This window comes from Eutrigla gurnardus (assembly GCF_963514095.1).
Source record: "Eutrigla gurnardus genome assembly, chromosome: 11".
NCBI classification, from domain to species: Eukaryota; Metazoa; Chordata; class Actinopteri; order Perciformes; family Triglidae; genus Eutrigla; species Eutrigla gurnardus.
The window spans coordinates 25214825-25231527 of NC_139925.1; the positions used below are offsets into that span (position 1 = coordinate 25214825).

The 16703-nt window shown below is 41.9% G+C and overlaps 2 protein-coding genes across 4 annotated transcripts in view; one reads left to right on the forward strand and one right to left on the reverse strand.

The window, feature by feature from the left end:
- Positions 1 to 16703, forward strand: part of piezo1 (piezo type mechanosensitive ion channel component 1 (Er blood group)) — an 87530-nt gene that overhangs the window by 63489 nt on the left and 7338 nt on the right. For both annotated transcript variants that reach the window (XM_084021586.1, XM_084021587.1), the window contains exons 32-49: positions 788 to 932; positions 1996 to 2067; positions 2253 to 2425; positions 2533 to 2639; positions 3731 to 3907; positions 4256 to 4514; positions 4976 to 5164; positions 5983 to 6192; positions 6301 to 6547; positions 7660 to 7795; positions 8310 to 8457; positions 9377 to 9529; positions 9889 to 9950; positions 10754 to 10912; positions 11437 to 11584; positions 12566 to 12754; positions 13378 to 13470; positions 14301 to 14473. In XM_084021586.1, coding sequence (XP_083877712.1) covers positions 788 to 932; positions 1996 to 2067; positions 2253 to 2425; positions 2533 to 2639; positions 3731 to 3907; positions 4256 to 4514; positions 4976 to 5164; positions 5983 to 6192; positions 6301 to 6547; positions 7660 to 7795; positions 8310 to 8457; positions 9377 to 9529; positions 9889 to 9950; positions 10754 to 10912; positions 11437 to 11584; positions 12566 to 12754; positions 13378 to 13470; positions 14301 to 14473 — 2840 coding nt within the window. The remainder of the gene's footprint in view (positions 1 to 787; positions 933 to 1995; positions 2068 to 2252; positions 2426 to 2532; positions 2640 to 3730; positions 3908 to 4255; positions 4515 to 4975; positions 5165 to 5982; positions 6193 to 6300; positions 6548 to 7659; positions 7796 to 8309; positions 8458 to 9376; positions 9530 to 9888; positions 9951 to 10753; positions 10913 to 11436; positions 11585 to 12565; positions 12755 to 13377; positions 13471 to 14300; positions 14474 to 16703) is intronic.
- Positions 1 to 16703, reverse strand: part of zic2b (zic family member 2 (odd-paired homolog, Drosophila) b) — a 214702-nt gene that overhangs the window by 6856 nt on the left and 191143 nt on the right. The gene's annotated exons all lie outside the window — the stretch shown is intronic.

Consider the following 16703-nt stretch of genomic DNA (forward strand, 5'->3'; position numbering starts at 1 on the left):
CAGACATTTCATGTCCAATCTCAGCGATGGATTTGGACTAATGTTTGAAGATTGGCTTTACGTCAGGATGACACACTAACATGTCAGGAACGGAGGCTAGATCCTGTGTATTTGGGTTTGCAGTGGCTGATGGGTAGGGGGCTGCCATTGTCCAAGTGTATGCAGCAGCCCTTTCTTCCTGCCAATAGGGTTTTGGCGACACACCAGTCTTTGTCACTCTCTCAGGAAGCAGTCCTCGCAGGAAGTCATGCCGAAGGTTAAACAGCGGGATGTTTTTTAACATTGACAACAGATGTTCATGTGCTTCAGGGTTGGTGCTGGTAAAGCCCTATCCAAGAATCGGCAGGCAGGATGCTTTGTGAGTCCAGCTCCCAAGCCTACAGGCAGAACCCATAATTTACCTTGTTGGGTGGGGTGAGTGGAGAGGACGTTTGTACGTGGTGCAGCGTCTGTCAATTGTGTTGCATCTCCATGTTCCTGTTTGAACACACCTTTAGGCCATGACTTTACCCAGATCAGTTACATACTACCTGGGTTGGCTGGTACTTCTCTTCCATGGCAGCCAAAGTTATAAAAGAGTAGGTGTATTTATGGGTCCCCCCCCCATAGAGTCCACTAGTGGGCGGGGCCTGTCAGGTCTACTGCTGCAGTAAACTGTTGTAAAGCTGTGTCCAGTGGAGTCACATCGCCACAATATTCAGTTAAAACAATTGCCTGATATTGTATTGCAGTTATTGTATCAAAATGATTCAAATATTTAACATGTGTATTGTTATTTCCCCCTCAGCTGGCGTACCAGGCGTGGGTGACCAGCGTGAAAGCAGCTTTGAGAGAACGTCAGAAACACCAGAGACAGATGTGGAGGATTGAGAGAAAAGAGAAAGAGGAAAAAGCTAGAGTGAATTCACAACGGGAGGCTTTTTCTGTCATAGGTCAGATTTCTTCTTCCATCCATGTTTCACCTACATTCTACCAGCATGACCACCATTCCTGTGTGTTTGTTTTTTGGTTTTGCAACCCTGTGTTGTGAATTCCTATTTGCTTGCATGCTGTTTTGCTATTTTACTGGATGAGTCGAGGCACAGATTTCCCCTTTAAAATGACACTACATTGTAAGAATTTATATTGGAACAACGAAATGTAGATTCTATTTTTCATTAATACGTTTATTTATAAAATGAGGTTTGACAGGTAAAAATTTTACATATAGTTTATATGACGCCCATCTAGAGTTGTCAGTCTCAAAGTCTAGAGGGAGGACTTAGATTTAGACATATGGTTTTCTCTGGGTTGCCAGGTTTGTCAGTGCGAGAACATATTCATATTCATACGATACGTACAACTTTTAGATATTCAATAACTCAGACAAATTCATTTTCTGTCTTTTGCTCATGCACAAGATCTCAGTCATCATTATGAAACGGTGATGAAACCATATGAAACACTTGTGAATGCTCAGGATCTGTGTTCACACAGCGTCTTTTTCTGGGAGAGCAGCCGCATTAAAAGAGTGCTCCATATTTTTTATTACAATATCTCACCACTCTAACCACTGTTGTATGATAGATCTGTACATAAGTCTGTAAATTGTGTAATGACAGGGAGTAGAAGTCTGATAATGTGGAACACCTGAGGAAGACTGTTGAAATGGCATTTATCCTCCTTAAGTGTTCATATTACACGAGTCGACCGACTGAAGGTGGTTAAATGAAGTTTTGAGTAGCAGTTGAGTTGTGATTATTTTTCTTAAGTCATCATCTTTTTCGTAAATGAATTGTTCATTAATTATGAACATTTTCACATTGGGCTGTATGTGAGTACGACATACTTAATCTGATTAAATCTGAATGCATTAATAGGATGTACCACTCAGAAAGACACAAAAATGTTTAAAAAAGAGAAAAATGAAATAGTATAATGTGTGTGTGTGTGTGTGTGTGTGTGTGTGTGTGTGTGTGTGTGTGTGTGTGTGTGTGTGTGTGTGTGTGTGTGTAGGTTGTGGAGACAATGATGTATTTGAGGACCCTGGCTTTCATGAGGAGGAGGAGCCAGAGGAGCAGGAGTCTGGTAGGTTCATAGTGGAGAACTCCCTCGCTACTCTACATGTTGTAGTCCTGTCTGAATGGTTAATGTGAATTATATTACCCTGTACAGTGGATAGAAAGTATCCAACAATTTATCATGAAAAGTAGTGAATAGCTGATGGTCGCATTATATCCCATCATGCATTGCCTGTCTCTGTGCGTCTGCAGGTCACGGTGAAATGGTTCAGAGGATCTTGGATATCCTGCGCTTCTTGCTGGCCATTGTCCTGGCGATGGTGGACGGACTGACTCAGTGGCTCAACCTGCTCACCAAACAGTACCGAGAGACCTCCACTGTTCTGTGCAACGAGCGCTACTTCATCATACACAAGATACAGCAGGTAAACACAACACAGGTCTGTGGAAGTGAACACTTCCAGACACACACACACACACACACACACACACACACATTCTTGAGTTGGATCTGTCTCCCTGTGCTTGGCAGCATCATACGACAGCCGACTCCACAGACGACCTGGTCTCTCAGGACAGCGAGAGTCCCACACTGGAGACTTGTTTGGACGAGACCGATGCAGACTCCCCCAGACACAGGTCAGTGTGGGAGAGAGTGTGTCTCACTTGTTTCTTCTTCCAACCACATATGGCTCAGAGACACCACTGCTAGACCACATCATGCAGTTAGTGGTCCCACAGCCAGGCAGGAGTCCACAGCTACAGGGAGCTTGTCCCCATTCAAACACTATGAAATTTACTGAGCATGTTCATACCTCATTATAATATTTCTGGCAGTACCCTCAGGACCAAAAGATACATATTTAGTGTCACTGTTGGTAATGTCTTCTTCAGACTACATGATATCAGCTGGATTCTAGCAGATGCGACTTGTCGGCTCATACCTGGAACTAAGTGTCAAAGGCCACAATCATGGTTTGTAACTAGGTAGTGTTTAATAGTAGACTGACACGATTGTGGGACGCCATACGGCATCCGGACAGTCTGCAACGCAGACCCTCACAAGTATAAACAAAGGCTAATTGAACAGGCTGCAACCTCCTGTTCTAAAAAGTGAAGAACCTTAAACTTGCATTCTCTCTGCTGGGGATGTCTCTCTGCTCCTATATAAAAAGAGTCTGCTTGTATAGAAGTCTATAGAAAATGGTCCTACTTCTCTCTTGATGTATTATCTCAGTAAACATTGTAAACATGAGTTTATGGTCTCAATCTCTAGTTTCAAGTCTTCTTCAATCCAGCATGATGTTCATTTAGTACATTATGGTCCATTTAGAGTCCACCAGACCAGAAAGCAGGGGATGCTTTAGGGGGCGGGGCTACCTGCTGATTGACAGGTCTCCACTAATATCCTGTATCCTGAAACCGGATTCTATTCCAAGAATAGATAATCCTGTTTGTGATGACATTTTACAGTCTGGTCTCTTAGAAAGTCTTTGGCCAAACAACGAAACTACATTGTGAATTAACTTTTCAGGGAAATATATTTTGTTGTTTCGTTTCTTATTGATGTATCACAAATGAGTTTCAAACGAAACCGATTGAACAATTTTCTTGCGGAAACATAACCAAGCACTTGTGTTTTTGTTAAAAAGGTTTCCCTGTAAATGTAATTGAGAGTGCAGTTTAGTTGCATGGGAATGTAATTGTATTTGTTTGAATCTCTTTCTCAGCTGCCTTGAAGTGGATAGCAGGCGTGTGACAGGTCGGTCTACCCCCAGACCAAGGCTCAACAGCACTGGGAACCTCTTGAGTCCAGAACCCTCATCCATCATGATGGAGCTGGTGCCAGTGTCATCCAAACAACAGCACAGACACTCCAGAACAGCCAGCGAGCTGCTGGGTGAAAGGTAGACACTGATCTAATGACTGAAAGAGGATGTGTCTAAACCACAGTGACTACGTTTACATGCTCCAAATACTCCAGTCTTTGTCCCAAAAGACAATATTCCTACTAATCTGTTGACATTGCTGATGAAAATGAATATTCTAATATTCCGGTTTACATGCAGCCGTTCATATTCAGATTAATGTAGCATTAGTTTCTTGTCTTCTCACCAGCATATAGAATATGAGTGTGTATGTAAACGAATGAGTTCAAGGAAAACTACAGCCGTATTTCATCAAGTCTTTTTTATTTGACAGCCATGTTGAATTGAAGGATGAATGGATTGATGGTTGTTGTTCTGTCTTTGCAGGCAGTTCTTCATCGAGGAGGTGGAGCAGAGCCGAGACTTCTACACCAGCCAGAACCGCCTGCTGAAGCTGCTGTTTGCCATGTACAACCTGCTGGCAGCCAACTCGGAGCTGGTGTGCTATTTTATCATCGTGTTAAACAACGCGGTCAGTGCCTCTGTGATATCGCTGGTTCTCCCCATACTGGTGTTCCTGTGGGCCATGTTGGCTGTTCCAAGACCCACCAAGAGGTTTTGGATGACTGCTATCGTCTACACAGAGGTATGGACACTGAGGGACACACAGACCAGAAACGTCAGTAACTCAACTCAACTGAAAACGTCGTGTCACGATTATTCTGGACTAAATAGTTGCATTAAAATGTGTTTAAAACAAACAAAAAAAAGTTGTATTGCATCACAGAGAGGACACATCTTTTTTTAGTGAAGATCGTAAAGGACAAATAAATAATAATTGTATGAGTCTGTTTTTTCCTGATAATTCCCAGAGGCCTATTTTTAAAAACTGTCTCCCTTTTGTCCAAGCTGGACAGCTTTTTTAATTCACTCATGTGATGATGATCACAATTATCCCATTAATGGGACTTCCATCAACTTATTGTCAGTGTATCTTGAGCCACAGTGAAATCCTATTGTCCCGTCCCTGCTGACATACTGTATGTTGCTGGCTGCTGCCTGGTGCGGTTGCCTTGTCTGACTGCTGCCGTTCTCTCCTCGTTCCAGGTGATGGTGGTGGTGAAGTACCTTTTCCAGTTTGGGTTCTTTCCCTGGAACAGCATCTATGAGATGACTTTAAATGAAGACAAACCTTTCTTCCCGCCTCGCATCCTCGGCCTGGAGAAGACTGACAACTACATCCGATATGACCTCCTCCAGCTGCTGGCCCTCTTCTTCCACAGATCCCTGCTCATGGTCAGTTAGCATTCCCACTGCTTACATGAATGGTGACAAACAGGAAGCATTAATGTTGTCAACAAGGGAATCATTTTCAAAATATATAAACCTTTATGTTTTACAGTTTACAGTGACTTTAGATCCAGTCTGTGGACATTGCACCAGTTCACTTCTTTCTAAGCCACATCAAGCTTTGCATTCCATACAGACTTTACAATGATAACACCATTCCTTGTTTTAGACAGAATTCAGGGGGAAAAGGCTGTTCATCAGGTTTTACATTTCATCCTTCATCAGCTACTGGTTATTATAAAGTAATCTATGTTATGAGTCGGTCAAACTCCACCTCTGGAAATCTTGAGTGTGAATTCGATGGCTACAGTACATACATGACATCATTCAAACTCCAAAGCAAAGGTGGTGATCGTCTGTGTACAGATTTGCTTTGGTGCGATTGCTTATAGATAAGTTGCAGAATTTGTGTCAAAACTACACACAAGTCAAATAAGACACATCATCTCACTTCTTCATGCTGTTATCTTAGTGTTCACTTTTAGTGTGTAAGCAATCACATAAAACCACATCTCTGTAGGAATATAAAGGAATGCTATAATGCTATGACTTAAAGTGATAAATGATGTGATATCAGAATGACATCAGTAGCTGAGCTGGTTGGTAAAGGGACGAGGGTTGGTGAAAATGCAAAAATAGGAAGCAGGCAGCTGGAACTACACAAAAGGACATTTTTAAGGACAAAGCTGATAAAAAAACTTCCAGGGAATGAATCTTATTCAACAACTTCAACCTCCCAAATGTGTATTTATGTGTGTCCACAGCGTTATGGCCTGTGGGACCACGAGGGCCCCTTGGAGGAGCAGAGCCCCCCAACAGAAAGTTCTAGTTATGAAGGAAAGACTAGAGAAGAAGATCAAGGTGGAAGGAGGAAAGGGGGAAGAGGAGAGGAGGAGGAGGAGGAGGAGGGCAGAGTTAGCTCAACATGTACCCTGGAAAACCTGGAAATGACTGAACTGGACCAACATGAAAAGGTTGGTTCATATACTTGAAGTTATTGTTTACTGACCTATCAACAAATATGTGTCCTTGGACATTTACTATTTTGTGACATCATGTTATACAATTGTTTATCAATATAGGACAATGTGGACAATGTTAAAGCGAGTACCAGCTCTGCTGCTGCTACCACACAGCCTCCTGCAGCTGAACCAGCCCCCAGTGGGTCCAAAGATGGACGTCTGTCTGGGCCAAAGGAGAAGATGGAGGAGAAGATGGAGGAGAAGATGGAGGGAGGCGAAGAGCAGATAACGGAGGAAGCTCCAAAGAAAAGCAGCAGCATTCGCTTCCGCAAGAAACCTAAGCAAGCCAAACAGCAGCGCAGAAAAGGTTTGTGGCTCCATTATGTGGACTGTGATGTAGAAGTGTGACTCATAACATTGAACATTGGCTGCATTCCATTAAGGTGTAGCACATTAAAGGGCCAACAAGCTACTCACTGGCACTTCAATGCCAGGAGCAGGGTTGGCAGGGGGATTAGAAATTAATTCCAATACAACTGATTACCTATCAGCCAAATCCTCACTCAGGCTTGGGGGACCATCAGTGGTCTATATTACATATATACTGGAAATAAAGTTCAACTTCAGAATGTCTTTTGAGAATTGATCAAGACTTCATGAATTCAAAATGGTGATTTTCAATTCAATACTTCCATATTTCAAATTGTTGTCATTTGCCTCCATAGTTATATGAGTAATAGCAGCACATCCACATTAGCATGACAGATCCTGTGAAATGATATTAAAGCATGTTGTCCTCTCAGTGTCACAGATATTGAAGGAACGTTTAGGCCAAGATTTCTGTTTCTGACCGTGAATCTGAACTTATATGTTCACTAAACAACCATTTGTCCAACCTTTAAACTCATGATTCATATAAATACTGTACTAATCATTTTAAATATGGACAACTCTGTGGAATGAGAGACAGTGTGTTGCTCATTCTCACCTTCCAGCATCTCACCAGTCCACATTCCTCTCTGTGTCTTACTGCCAGAAGGTGTGCACACACACATTTACACACACACACACACACACACACACATATACACACACACACACATATACACACATATACACACACACACATACACACACATACACGTATACACACACACAGACACACACACACACACACATATACACACACACACACATATATACACATTACACTACGTGTCTTCTTCTATTGTTCTTTTATGCTAGCTACATCATGTGCTAGTACAATGCTGCCACCACTCCAGTGTCTAATCCTACACACAAAGGTTCAGTTTCCTGAGCTTGAACCTTATCTACGGAATTTCTTTCATATTGGAGTTGCCGTGTCCCCGGTCCCCGTAGCGATTAGGGAGAGAGAGATTTTAAACCATGCTAGCTTTATATTTCTCTGGTACTAACTCTGTCTGAATCCTTCCTTTGTTTTGGTTCTGGCTGTTCCAGTGGAGTCCACAGCTGAAACCGAAGATCCCTGTGATGAAGAACCAGTGAAGAAGAAGCAGAAGGGCAGAAGGAGAGAGGCAGCCAGTCAGAAATTACTGGCTGTGGGACAAAAGATAAAACATGTCTTCATCTCTGGGTGAGAGACTGTGATGTCATCATATACCAAAGTCACCCTCTAAGGACATTTCTCAAAATGTGCATGACTTAAAGGTTGAGTAGGTGCTTCTATCCAGAAACACTTTATGTGATATTACTTGAAATCCTCGTAACATACCGATACCAATGAATACATTAAATGCTCTGATATAAAAATGTAAAAAAAAATGTCATCCATGGCCGTGGCAGGACTGTAAAAACCTCGTCCAATCAAAAAAGTCGGACCGGACATAATTGGACGGCCTGCCTGTCTGTCAATGTTTACTTCCTGATTGCGGCACTCGAGCACTCCTTTGGCGTTCTGGGGGCGGGGCTTTGAACAGAGGTCTGAATGAAGGGGGCGGGACGGTTTTTGGTTTGGTGATGCGTTCGAAGTCTGTTTTCAAAATGACCTACTCTACCTTTAATCATTCATTTATTAAAATATTTGAGAGTGATACAGATAATTAAGTTGCAATGTAATTTCATGTGTGCCATTTTGTTTCCCTCTGCAGTGTTCAGAGTGTTTACAGGCCGGTGCAGGGATTCTTCAGGGGGATTCTCCATGCGGAGTATCGGGCTGCCACAGATGTCTATGCACTCATGTTCCTGACCGATGTCATCGACTTCATCATCGTCGTCTTTGGCTTTTGGGCTTTTGGGGTGAGACATGGATGGAAGAATGTTGTCATTTTTTTATTTTTATTGCTAATCAACGACTTCATTAGTGGTAACAGAAGCTGCCAGTCTGGTCTGCTGTGACTAAAAAGAAATAGATATCACTTGAATAAAAACAAACAAATTAAACACTGCACTAACTGTTTGTCGCAGAAGTGTAGCTCTGTTAGCACTGTTGCCGTTGTTTGCACTATTGGCACTGTTAGCTGCTAGCTGTCGTCTCAATCGTCACCATGTTGAGAGAGGGAAAACATTCCAGTAACAGAAATGTTACTGGTTGTGTTGCATATTCAGATTTGACTCACAAAACATAACAATTAAAATACAATACAATATTATTTATGAAACTGTCCATCGTCATAGAATTGAACAGACATCAAGTCAAAGTACATTAGGCTGATAATTCCTCTCTTTCACTGAAAGCATTTCAATGCAGGACTTTTTCTGTGTGGTATTAATAGTTTTACCTTAGAAATATTTTGGAGCACTTCTTCTACCACTGCCAACAACATTCCCAGTTAGAGAAAGGGTGAGAAGTAAAGCATGACAGCATTTGCCTGGGTCCATTATATCTGAGTGTGAAAAAAAAAAAAAATTCAGTAGCAATGGCAGTATTTTGCTGTTCCTGTGTCGGGAATCCATTCATGCTCACCGAGTCCAGGGATCAGAATAAAAGTTTGGTTATAATGTTATCCAGCGTCCAGACAGACAGAGATTCCTGCTTCACAGTTAGATGGGACGCTTACTGGGCTTACTGTCCACAGTAAAGCCAGGAAAAGGCAAGACAAGTACAAGTATTGCTTTTATCAAGTATAACACGTTTGAACAAAAAGTAAACGTACATAACATTTCATAATATACTAATCGGTTCATAGCAGATGACACACTGGCTTGTCTTCCTCAGAAACACAGTGCGGCAGCTGATATAGCCTCCACCCTGTCAGAGGACCAGGTTCCTGAGGCCTTCCTGGTGATGCTGCTCATCCAGTTCAGCACCATGATCATCGACAGAGCCTTGTACCTGCGCAAGGCTGTCTTAGGGAAACTCATCTTCCAGGTTCAGTTCATGTATCTGCTTGTCTTCTTCCATGTTGTCCATTTAATGAAGTTAGACTGTGGCTCTCGTCAGTATTTGTATTTGTTCATTCACCATCGCAAATGATATCAGATAAGAATGAGTGGTTCCCATGTCTGCATTTCAGCATTCTTTGCTAATTTACTTCCTAAAAGATGTCATCTGTAAGATCATGAAACCTGATTAGTGGCCAGATGGGGACTTTTGGAGAGGCCAGCACTGTTTGTTAGAATGACTATATCTACCTCTCTCTTCCCTTTCTCTACTAAAGTGCTTTTCTACATTCTTAGTATTTCATCTTTTATTCTTCTTACACCCTTCCTGTCGTCCTTTCCTTCCAGGTGATCCTTGTGTTTGGAATCCACCTGTGGATGTTCTTCATCCTGCCTGCTGTCACTGAACGGTGAGGTCCAATTGAATCACGTGTTATTGGAGATTAATGGTTTAGTTCGTTGTCATCAATGAACTAAATCACAGAGCGTGACTTGCATTCGGGCTGTCTTGATAAAATATTTATTAGGTCTTGGTTAAACGCTGATGCAGAATGTTGAGGTGGTGATGAAAAGATCAAGACTGTATTGAAGAAAGTAAAGCAGTGGATGGGGGAAGGATGGAGGTGAGGAGTCCTGGGAGGGGATGAGCAGGAAGTGAGGCTTGAGATTAGGTAGCAGGAAACCAGGAGCTATGGCAAAATATGAGGAATTAACATGGACAACAAAAGGTGACCTAAGCACTTAATACCGAACAGGTAGAAGCAACAATTTGTTAATGAAGCAGGTTTAAATCAGGCAGCAAACTCCAAATCTGAAAAGTATTCGTATTTCATATTTCATATTTTATTTTTTATAGTTTGCTCTTTATAAAAGAAAATGTACGCTTGGGATTGGTCAGATGCTACAGACTCCACCTCTTTCCTGTGAACACGCTCAGACTGAGAAAGCCTGTTTGATTTCTGTCGTAGGATCACTTAGCGTTTCACAGCTTGGGTTGATTAAGCCAGATAACCTACCTTGGATATGTTGAACTCATTTCGTAACACAGACCTCTGGGAAAGGGAATCACACTTGAGATTTGAGGGAAAGACTGAGGTTATGACCATATTAGACTCAAAATGCATCATTTTGATAGACAGACCTCATAATGTGAGTTAAATTACATTTAACAAGCTTTATTCTTGATTCTTTCTTGCTTCTCTCTTCTGTTTAGGAAGTTCAATCAGAATTTTGTGGCCCAGCTCTGGTACTTTGTCAAGTGTATTTACTTCGGCCTGTCAGCCTATCAGATCCGCTGTGGATACCCCACTCGTATCCTCGGCAACTTCCTCACCAAGAAATACAACCATCTCAACCTGTTTCTCTTCCAGGGGTAAGGACACGAAGCTGGTCTCTGGCTCTGCAATGTTTAGAAGAATGAATATTCCAGTAATCAAAGATGTGTTCCAGTTAGCACATTATTTATGTATTATGTTTTAGTTCTCTTTTAAGGATGAGATCTTAGAAATAAAGTGGAGTAGAACGGACATTCCCATTCAAATTCAGCGTAGCATGATGGTCAGAGTGGCGTCCATTTTTATGTGTCCTGTTGCCATTGTGACCGTTGGAGCGGACCACTTCTGAGTAAACGGACTAACGAGAGCTGAGTCCTCTCTCTCCAACCCTGGTGATGTGTGTTGTCACATTGACAACTAACATGACCACTGACAGTAGTTCAATGTCTTTCTACTTCTATTGCTATGGATGAGATCTACAGTCCAGTGGAGATAGTATACAGTATGAATCTATAAAGACAGGTGAATCACTACTTGGGCAAACTGAGAGTGTAAAGTGGGTCACGTATCAGAATGTAGTACTCTATTGGCAGTATGATGTTGTGTTTCTGTGCAAGTGTAGGTTTCGTCTGGTGCCGTTCTTGGTGGAGCTGCGAGCAGTGATGGATTGGGTTTGGACTGACACCACTCTGTCTCTCTCCAACTGGATGTGTGTGGAGGACATCTATGCCAACATCTTCATCATTAAATGTAGCCGTGAGACAGAGAAGGTATGAACTGTGTGCATGCTGTGATATGATAGTAGACCAAATAACTTCTAACGATATAACGACAGGAGCACAGTTCAGGAGAAGCACCGGGGCTGGAGGCGATCCCAGCTGACATCCTGGACAGGTCACATGACTACCACAGGGCCGACACATAGAGACACAGTCACACCTCTGGGCAATTTAGAGTCATCAATCAACCTTATACTCAAACACGGTTGGTATGGCCAATCGTTGACGGTTCCAGGTCCCCTTTCCTCCCAGTCACACCGAAGTATGCCCTAGAGGGTACTCTTTCCAGGACCTCACCCAAAGACTCCAAGAAGGCCAGATCCTCTGAACGGCTCTTTGGTGTTTGGGCACAAACAACAGTCAGACCCTTCCTCTCATCAGCTCATAGTCACATAAGCTGTGTCCCAATTCAGCAGCTGCATCCTGCTCCCTGAACCAAGCGGACTGAAATGAGACATCTGGTCTACAGAGGATTTCCTGTTTGTGTCACCTTCGCTGCTCCTGTTGTAGAAACTAGCTGCAGTTGACAAGAAAGAGCATAGAAGAGATAACCAACATTCTGTGATTAGAATTATTATTTTGACTTTATATAATGATGGAGATTATGCTTCATAATATATTTCAGGCAACAGTGTATTTCTGCTGCATGTCTCACTGCTGATCCACTCACATCACTCTTTGCCACGTTGATTAAAATTAGTATCCCCACGCCTGTCTGCCACGTCCCAGTCCAGAGACTCAACATCACAGATCTATTCAGGGTCTCTGAATCCCCTTAGTGTGGCCCTTCGTCGGGGACCAGTTTGTCTTTAACGTCCCTACCAGGGGCTGTTGCCCCTGACAACGCGGCTCACACGGTCGCAGAAACACAAAAAAATGTGCCAGTTCCCTTTAAATTATGGTTGGTCAACAGTATGAGTTTTTAAAAAATATGATTTATCATCTCTAAAAAATGATATTTTCTTTCCTCAGAAATACCCACAGCCTAAAGGACAGAAGAAGAAGAAGATAGTGAAATATGGCATGGGTGGACTCATCATCTTCTTCTTGATCTGCATCATCTGGTTTCCCCTTCTCTTCATTTCATTGGTTAGATCAGTTGTGGGTGTGGTCAACCACCCCATCGATGTCACAGTGACTGTGAAGCTGGGAGGATACGAGGTAATCAACATTTGATATCGCGGTTCATTCTACTGTCTCTTCAAACAGCTCCAACTATGGCAGAGTAGCTGCATTCAAAATCATTTGACAATAAACTTCCACGACTGCTTTCTGGGTATTTCTGAGTCAACGCTAATTCTTACAATGTTCATATAGTATATGCAGGTTGTGGAATTTAAGGACGATGTACAGATTATTTATATATGGCTTCTTAAAACATTTACTGGCATGTGATAGATTTCAATAATAATATAATCAGGCTTGTGGCAGGTTTGGATTGAGACTACAGAAAGCCAGTGTAACATTACCAGTGGGAGAAAGACAGGGGCATTATAAGATGTTTTGTAGACTTTTGTTATCTCATCTGATCATAGATTATCATTAGAATCCTCCAGTTCTGATAAGTGAAGCGAGTCCTCTGGTTGTAAAAGAGAAAATGATCGTCGCTACGACGCTACCAATGCAATAAGTTACTAAGATGATTTCAACACTTGGAATTATGGAAACTAACGCTGTTAACAGAAGCCAGTCTATGGTCAGGGAAGGAGGGTTACTATGCACATGGCTGATGGCAGTACGCACACACCTGGCCCATGTGGTGAATGTATTTGTTCTGTGTCTAGTCCCTGTTCACCATGAGTGTGCAGCAGCAGTCCATCCAGCCCTACACACAGGCCGAGTACGACCAACTCACCAAGACATTTGGAAACAACGCGGTGCGTACTGATTCCAGTTGGATTTATATGTCTGTATGTGTGTGGGCTACCTTCTGTCTTTCCTGCTATCTGAGTAGTAACGATGACTGTGAACATTGGGATATTATTCAACATGTGTCAAAATCCTGTACTTCTATAGAGTAGCCCAGAACATAGAGCTGCAGCTCCTGGAAGTATTTCTCACTGAATTAATATTAAAACGTGTACTTTTAACGATAACCTCAAACACAGGAGACTCTAGGAGAAGCAGTTGATTCTCCATGGTTATGTTATGGACACAAGTTGTTTTGGCTTCAATTCCAAGAATGACTTTAACTGTTTAAAAAACACTAAAATGTATTGAAGAAAGTGTGGAGAAGAAAGTACACTTTTAAAATCCAATCTTCTACCTGCAGTTACAGACATAACAAGAGTAATTCTCTATTATTTATAGTGAATTGAGAGGGGCGGTTCTTGCTGACTCTCCTCTTTACCTCACCTGACATTGTTGTCACCTGTTTAACAAAACACACATCTTCTCTGAACATTATCAGCTTCTTTGGCAGCATCAGTCATGACCTGATCCTCAACGTTGGTAGTTTAAATCATGTTTCCACATAATTTGCTCTAAAATATTTATTTCAGCTCTCACACATGCTCAAATGAATAGGACTGTTTCTGCTGGAGCTGTGTGTGTGTGTGTGTGTGTGTGTGTGTGTGTGTGTGTGTGTGTGTGTGTGTGTGTGTGTGTGTGTGTGTGTGTGTGTGTGTGTGTGTGAGTGTGTGTGTATCCTACTCTCTATATGCCTATTTTTCAAGTGTATCTGTGCGTGTACTTTATGTGCATCTAGGTAGCCATGCAGTTCATCACTCTCTACAGTTATGAGGATATCGTGACAGCCATGATTGAAGGAAGTTCAGGATCGGTATGGAGGATCAGCCCTCCCAGCAGACAGGAAGTCATTAAAGAACTCCTTGGAAGTCCTGTTGACCTAACACTACGTCTTGCCTGGACTTTCCAGAGGTAACACCTTTGCTCGACTATTAACAAAACATGCCGTGGTCGTGTATAATTATCACGAAACTAAAGCTGATGCAGAACAGCTGAGGCACAACTGTAAAGAAGTGTCCCAGACTTTTGTCAACCGTGTCCACTTTTTTTTTTTAATATAGGAAAAGAGAATGTAACCCACAGATGTATTTCTGTGACGGGCAAGTTCCTGCCCTAGTTTTCATTTATACCAGGGATGTAAACACCTCTTCACATAGATATGATGTGGGGGAATAGCAAAACCACGTCGAGGATCGAATTCATAAAAAGATGGCACATCTTTTGCAACCTGGAAAAAAACAGTTTTGCTTTCTCAAAGCATCCATAAAGGAGGAGATGCACCCTAACTGTGCTGCTAATCAACTTCTCTGTGCTCCAGTGTGTTTTGCACATGTAAATCGGGTGAAATGCACCAAGTGTGCTGCGAAGAAAATTGCATCTTGGTGCTTTTTTCTATTTGCACGTATTTAGGTCAGCTAATATGCAAAGATTTGGCACATAAGAATGAGTCTTAATGCAAAAAAGTGCTATTCACAAAGATTGACACTAATAGCCAGATGCAGTTGCAGAGAAATTATTAGCATTCAGTATTTACAGAGTTGATGGTAAGCGCCGTTATACTGACAGACTGGAAGCCAGTGCTGAAGGGGCAACTCCTCTGGTTGCAAAAACCAGTCTGTTTCCAATGTTTACTTCAATCAATCAATCAATCAAACTTTATTTGTAGAGCGCTTTTCATACATGTTAACGTAACTCAAAGTGCTTTACAGAAATTAATAGCATCAGCAGCAACAGTTAAAACAACAGCCCCCCCTCCATCCCACCCTACCATGCACACACACGCACACGCACGCAGACAGACACACACACACACACGCACACACATGCACACACGCACACACACACACACACACACACACAGTGAGTAATAATAAATAACTAAATAGTGATAAATGAAACAGGGCATTAACAACAGGTATTGCGGAACTGAGGAAACGCTATCATCGATGTATTTCACTGAGGAGACACTAGAGGCAGTAAAATAAATAAAATAAAGTAATAAAACTCTAAAACTAACTAAGAGAAGAAAAAAAAAGAAAAGAGTTTTAAAGGTCGGAAAATAAATAATCATAAATAAAGTAAAACAAGATAAAACAAGATTATTAAAATAAATAAATGAATAGAAAGTGAATAGATAAAGAGAATAAAACCAGGTTTAAGCAGGATAAAAAACAATAAATAAATAGAATTCAGCTAAAAGCCAGCCTAAAAAGGTAGGTCTTAAGGTTGCTCTTAAAAGTATCAACATTCTCCAGTGCTCTCAGGTCCTCTGGTAGGCTGTTCCACAAACGTGGACCACGGTATTGAAAGGCGGCCTCGCCGTGAGTTTTTGTTCTCACTTTTGGGATGGTTAAAAGGCCGTGACCAGAGGACCGGAGGGCCCTGGAGGGTTCATACGATAAAAGCAAATCTGATAAAAAAGTTGGGCCAAGGCCATTAAGAGCTTTAAAAACTAATAAAAGGATCTTAAAATCAATCCTGAAGCAGACAGGTAGCCAGTGCAGAGACTTTAAAATCGGTGTGATGTGTGCTCTCTTTCTGGTCTTAGTTAACACTCGTGCTGCAGAGTTTTGGAGAAGTTGTAACTGAGCTAAGTTCTTTTTTGGGAGACCAGAAAGTAGAGCGTTGCAATAATCAATGTGGCAGGTGATAAAAGCATGCATTAGTGTCTCTGTACTGGCTTGGGAGAGGAACGGTCTCACTCTGGCAATGTTTTTTAGATGATAAAAAGCTGTCTTAGTTATGTTTCTGATGTGTGGGTTAAAACTGAGGTCTGAATCGAAAATGAAACCGAGGTTTTTTACTTGGTTAGCCGGTTTTAATGCCAGGGCGTTCAATTTTGTATTAATCATCCGTCTTTGAGCTTCATAAACAATAAATAAGACCTCGGTTTTGTCCTGGTTGAGCTGAAGAAAATGTTTTGCCATCCAGGACTTGATATCTAAAATGCAGTTAAAAAGGGCATCGATTGGCCCTGGGTCATCAGGAGACACTTGTAAATCAAGTGACAGGTAGGACTTTAAAGTTTTCTTCAATCCAGAATGATGTTCATTATGGTCTACTTAGAATCAAATAGACCAGAAAGCAGGGGATGCTTTAAGGGGCGGGGCTACCTTGTGATTGACAGGTCGCTACCACGCTA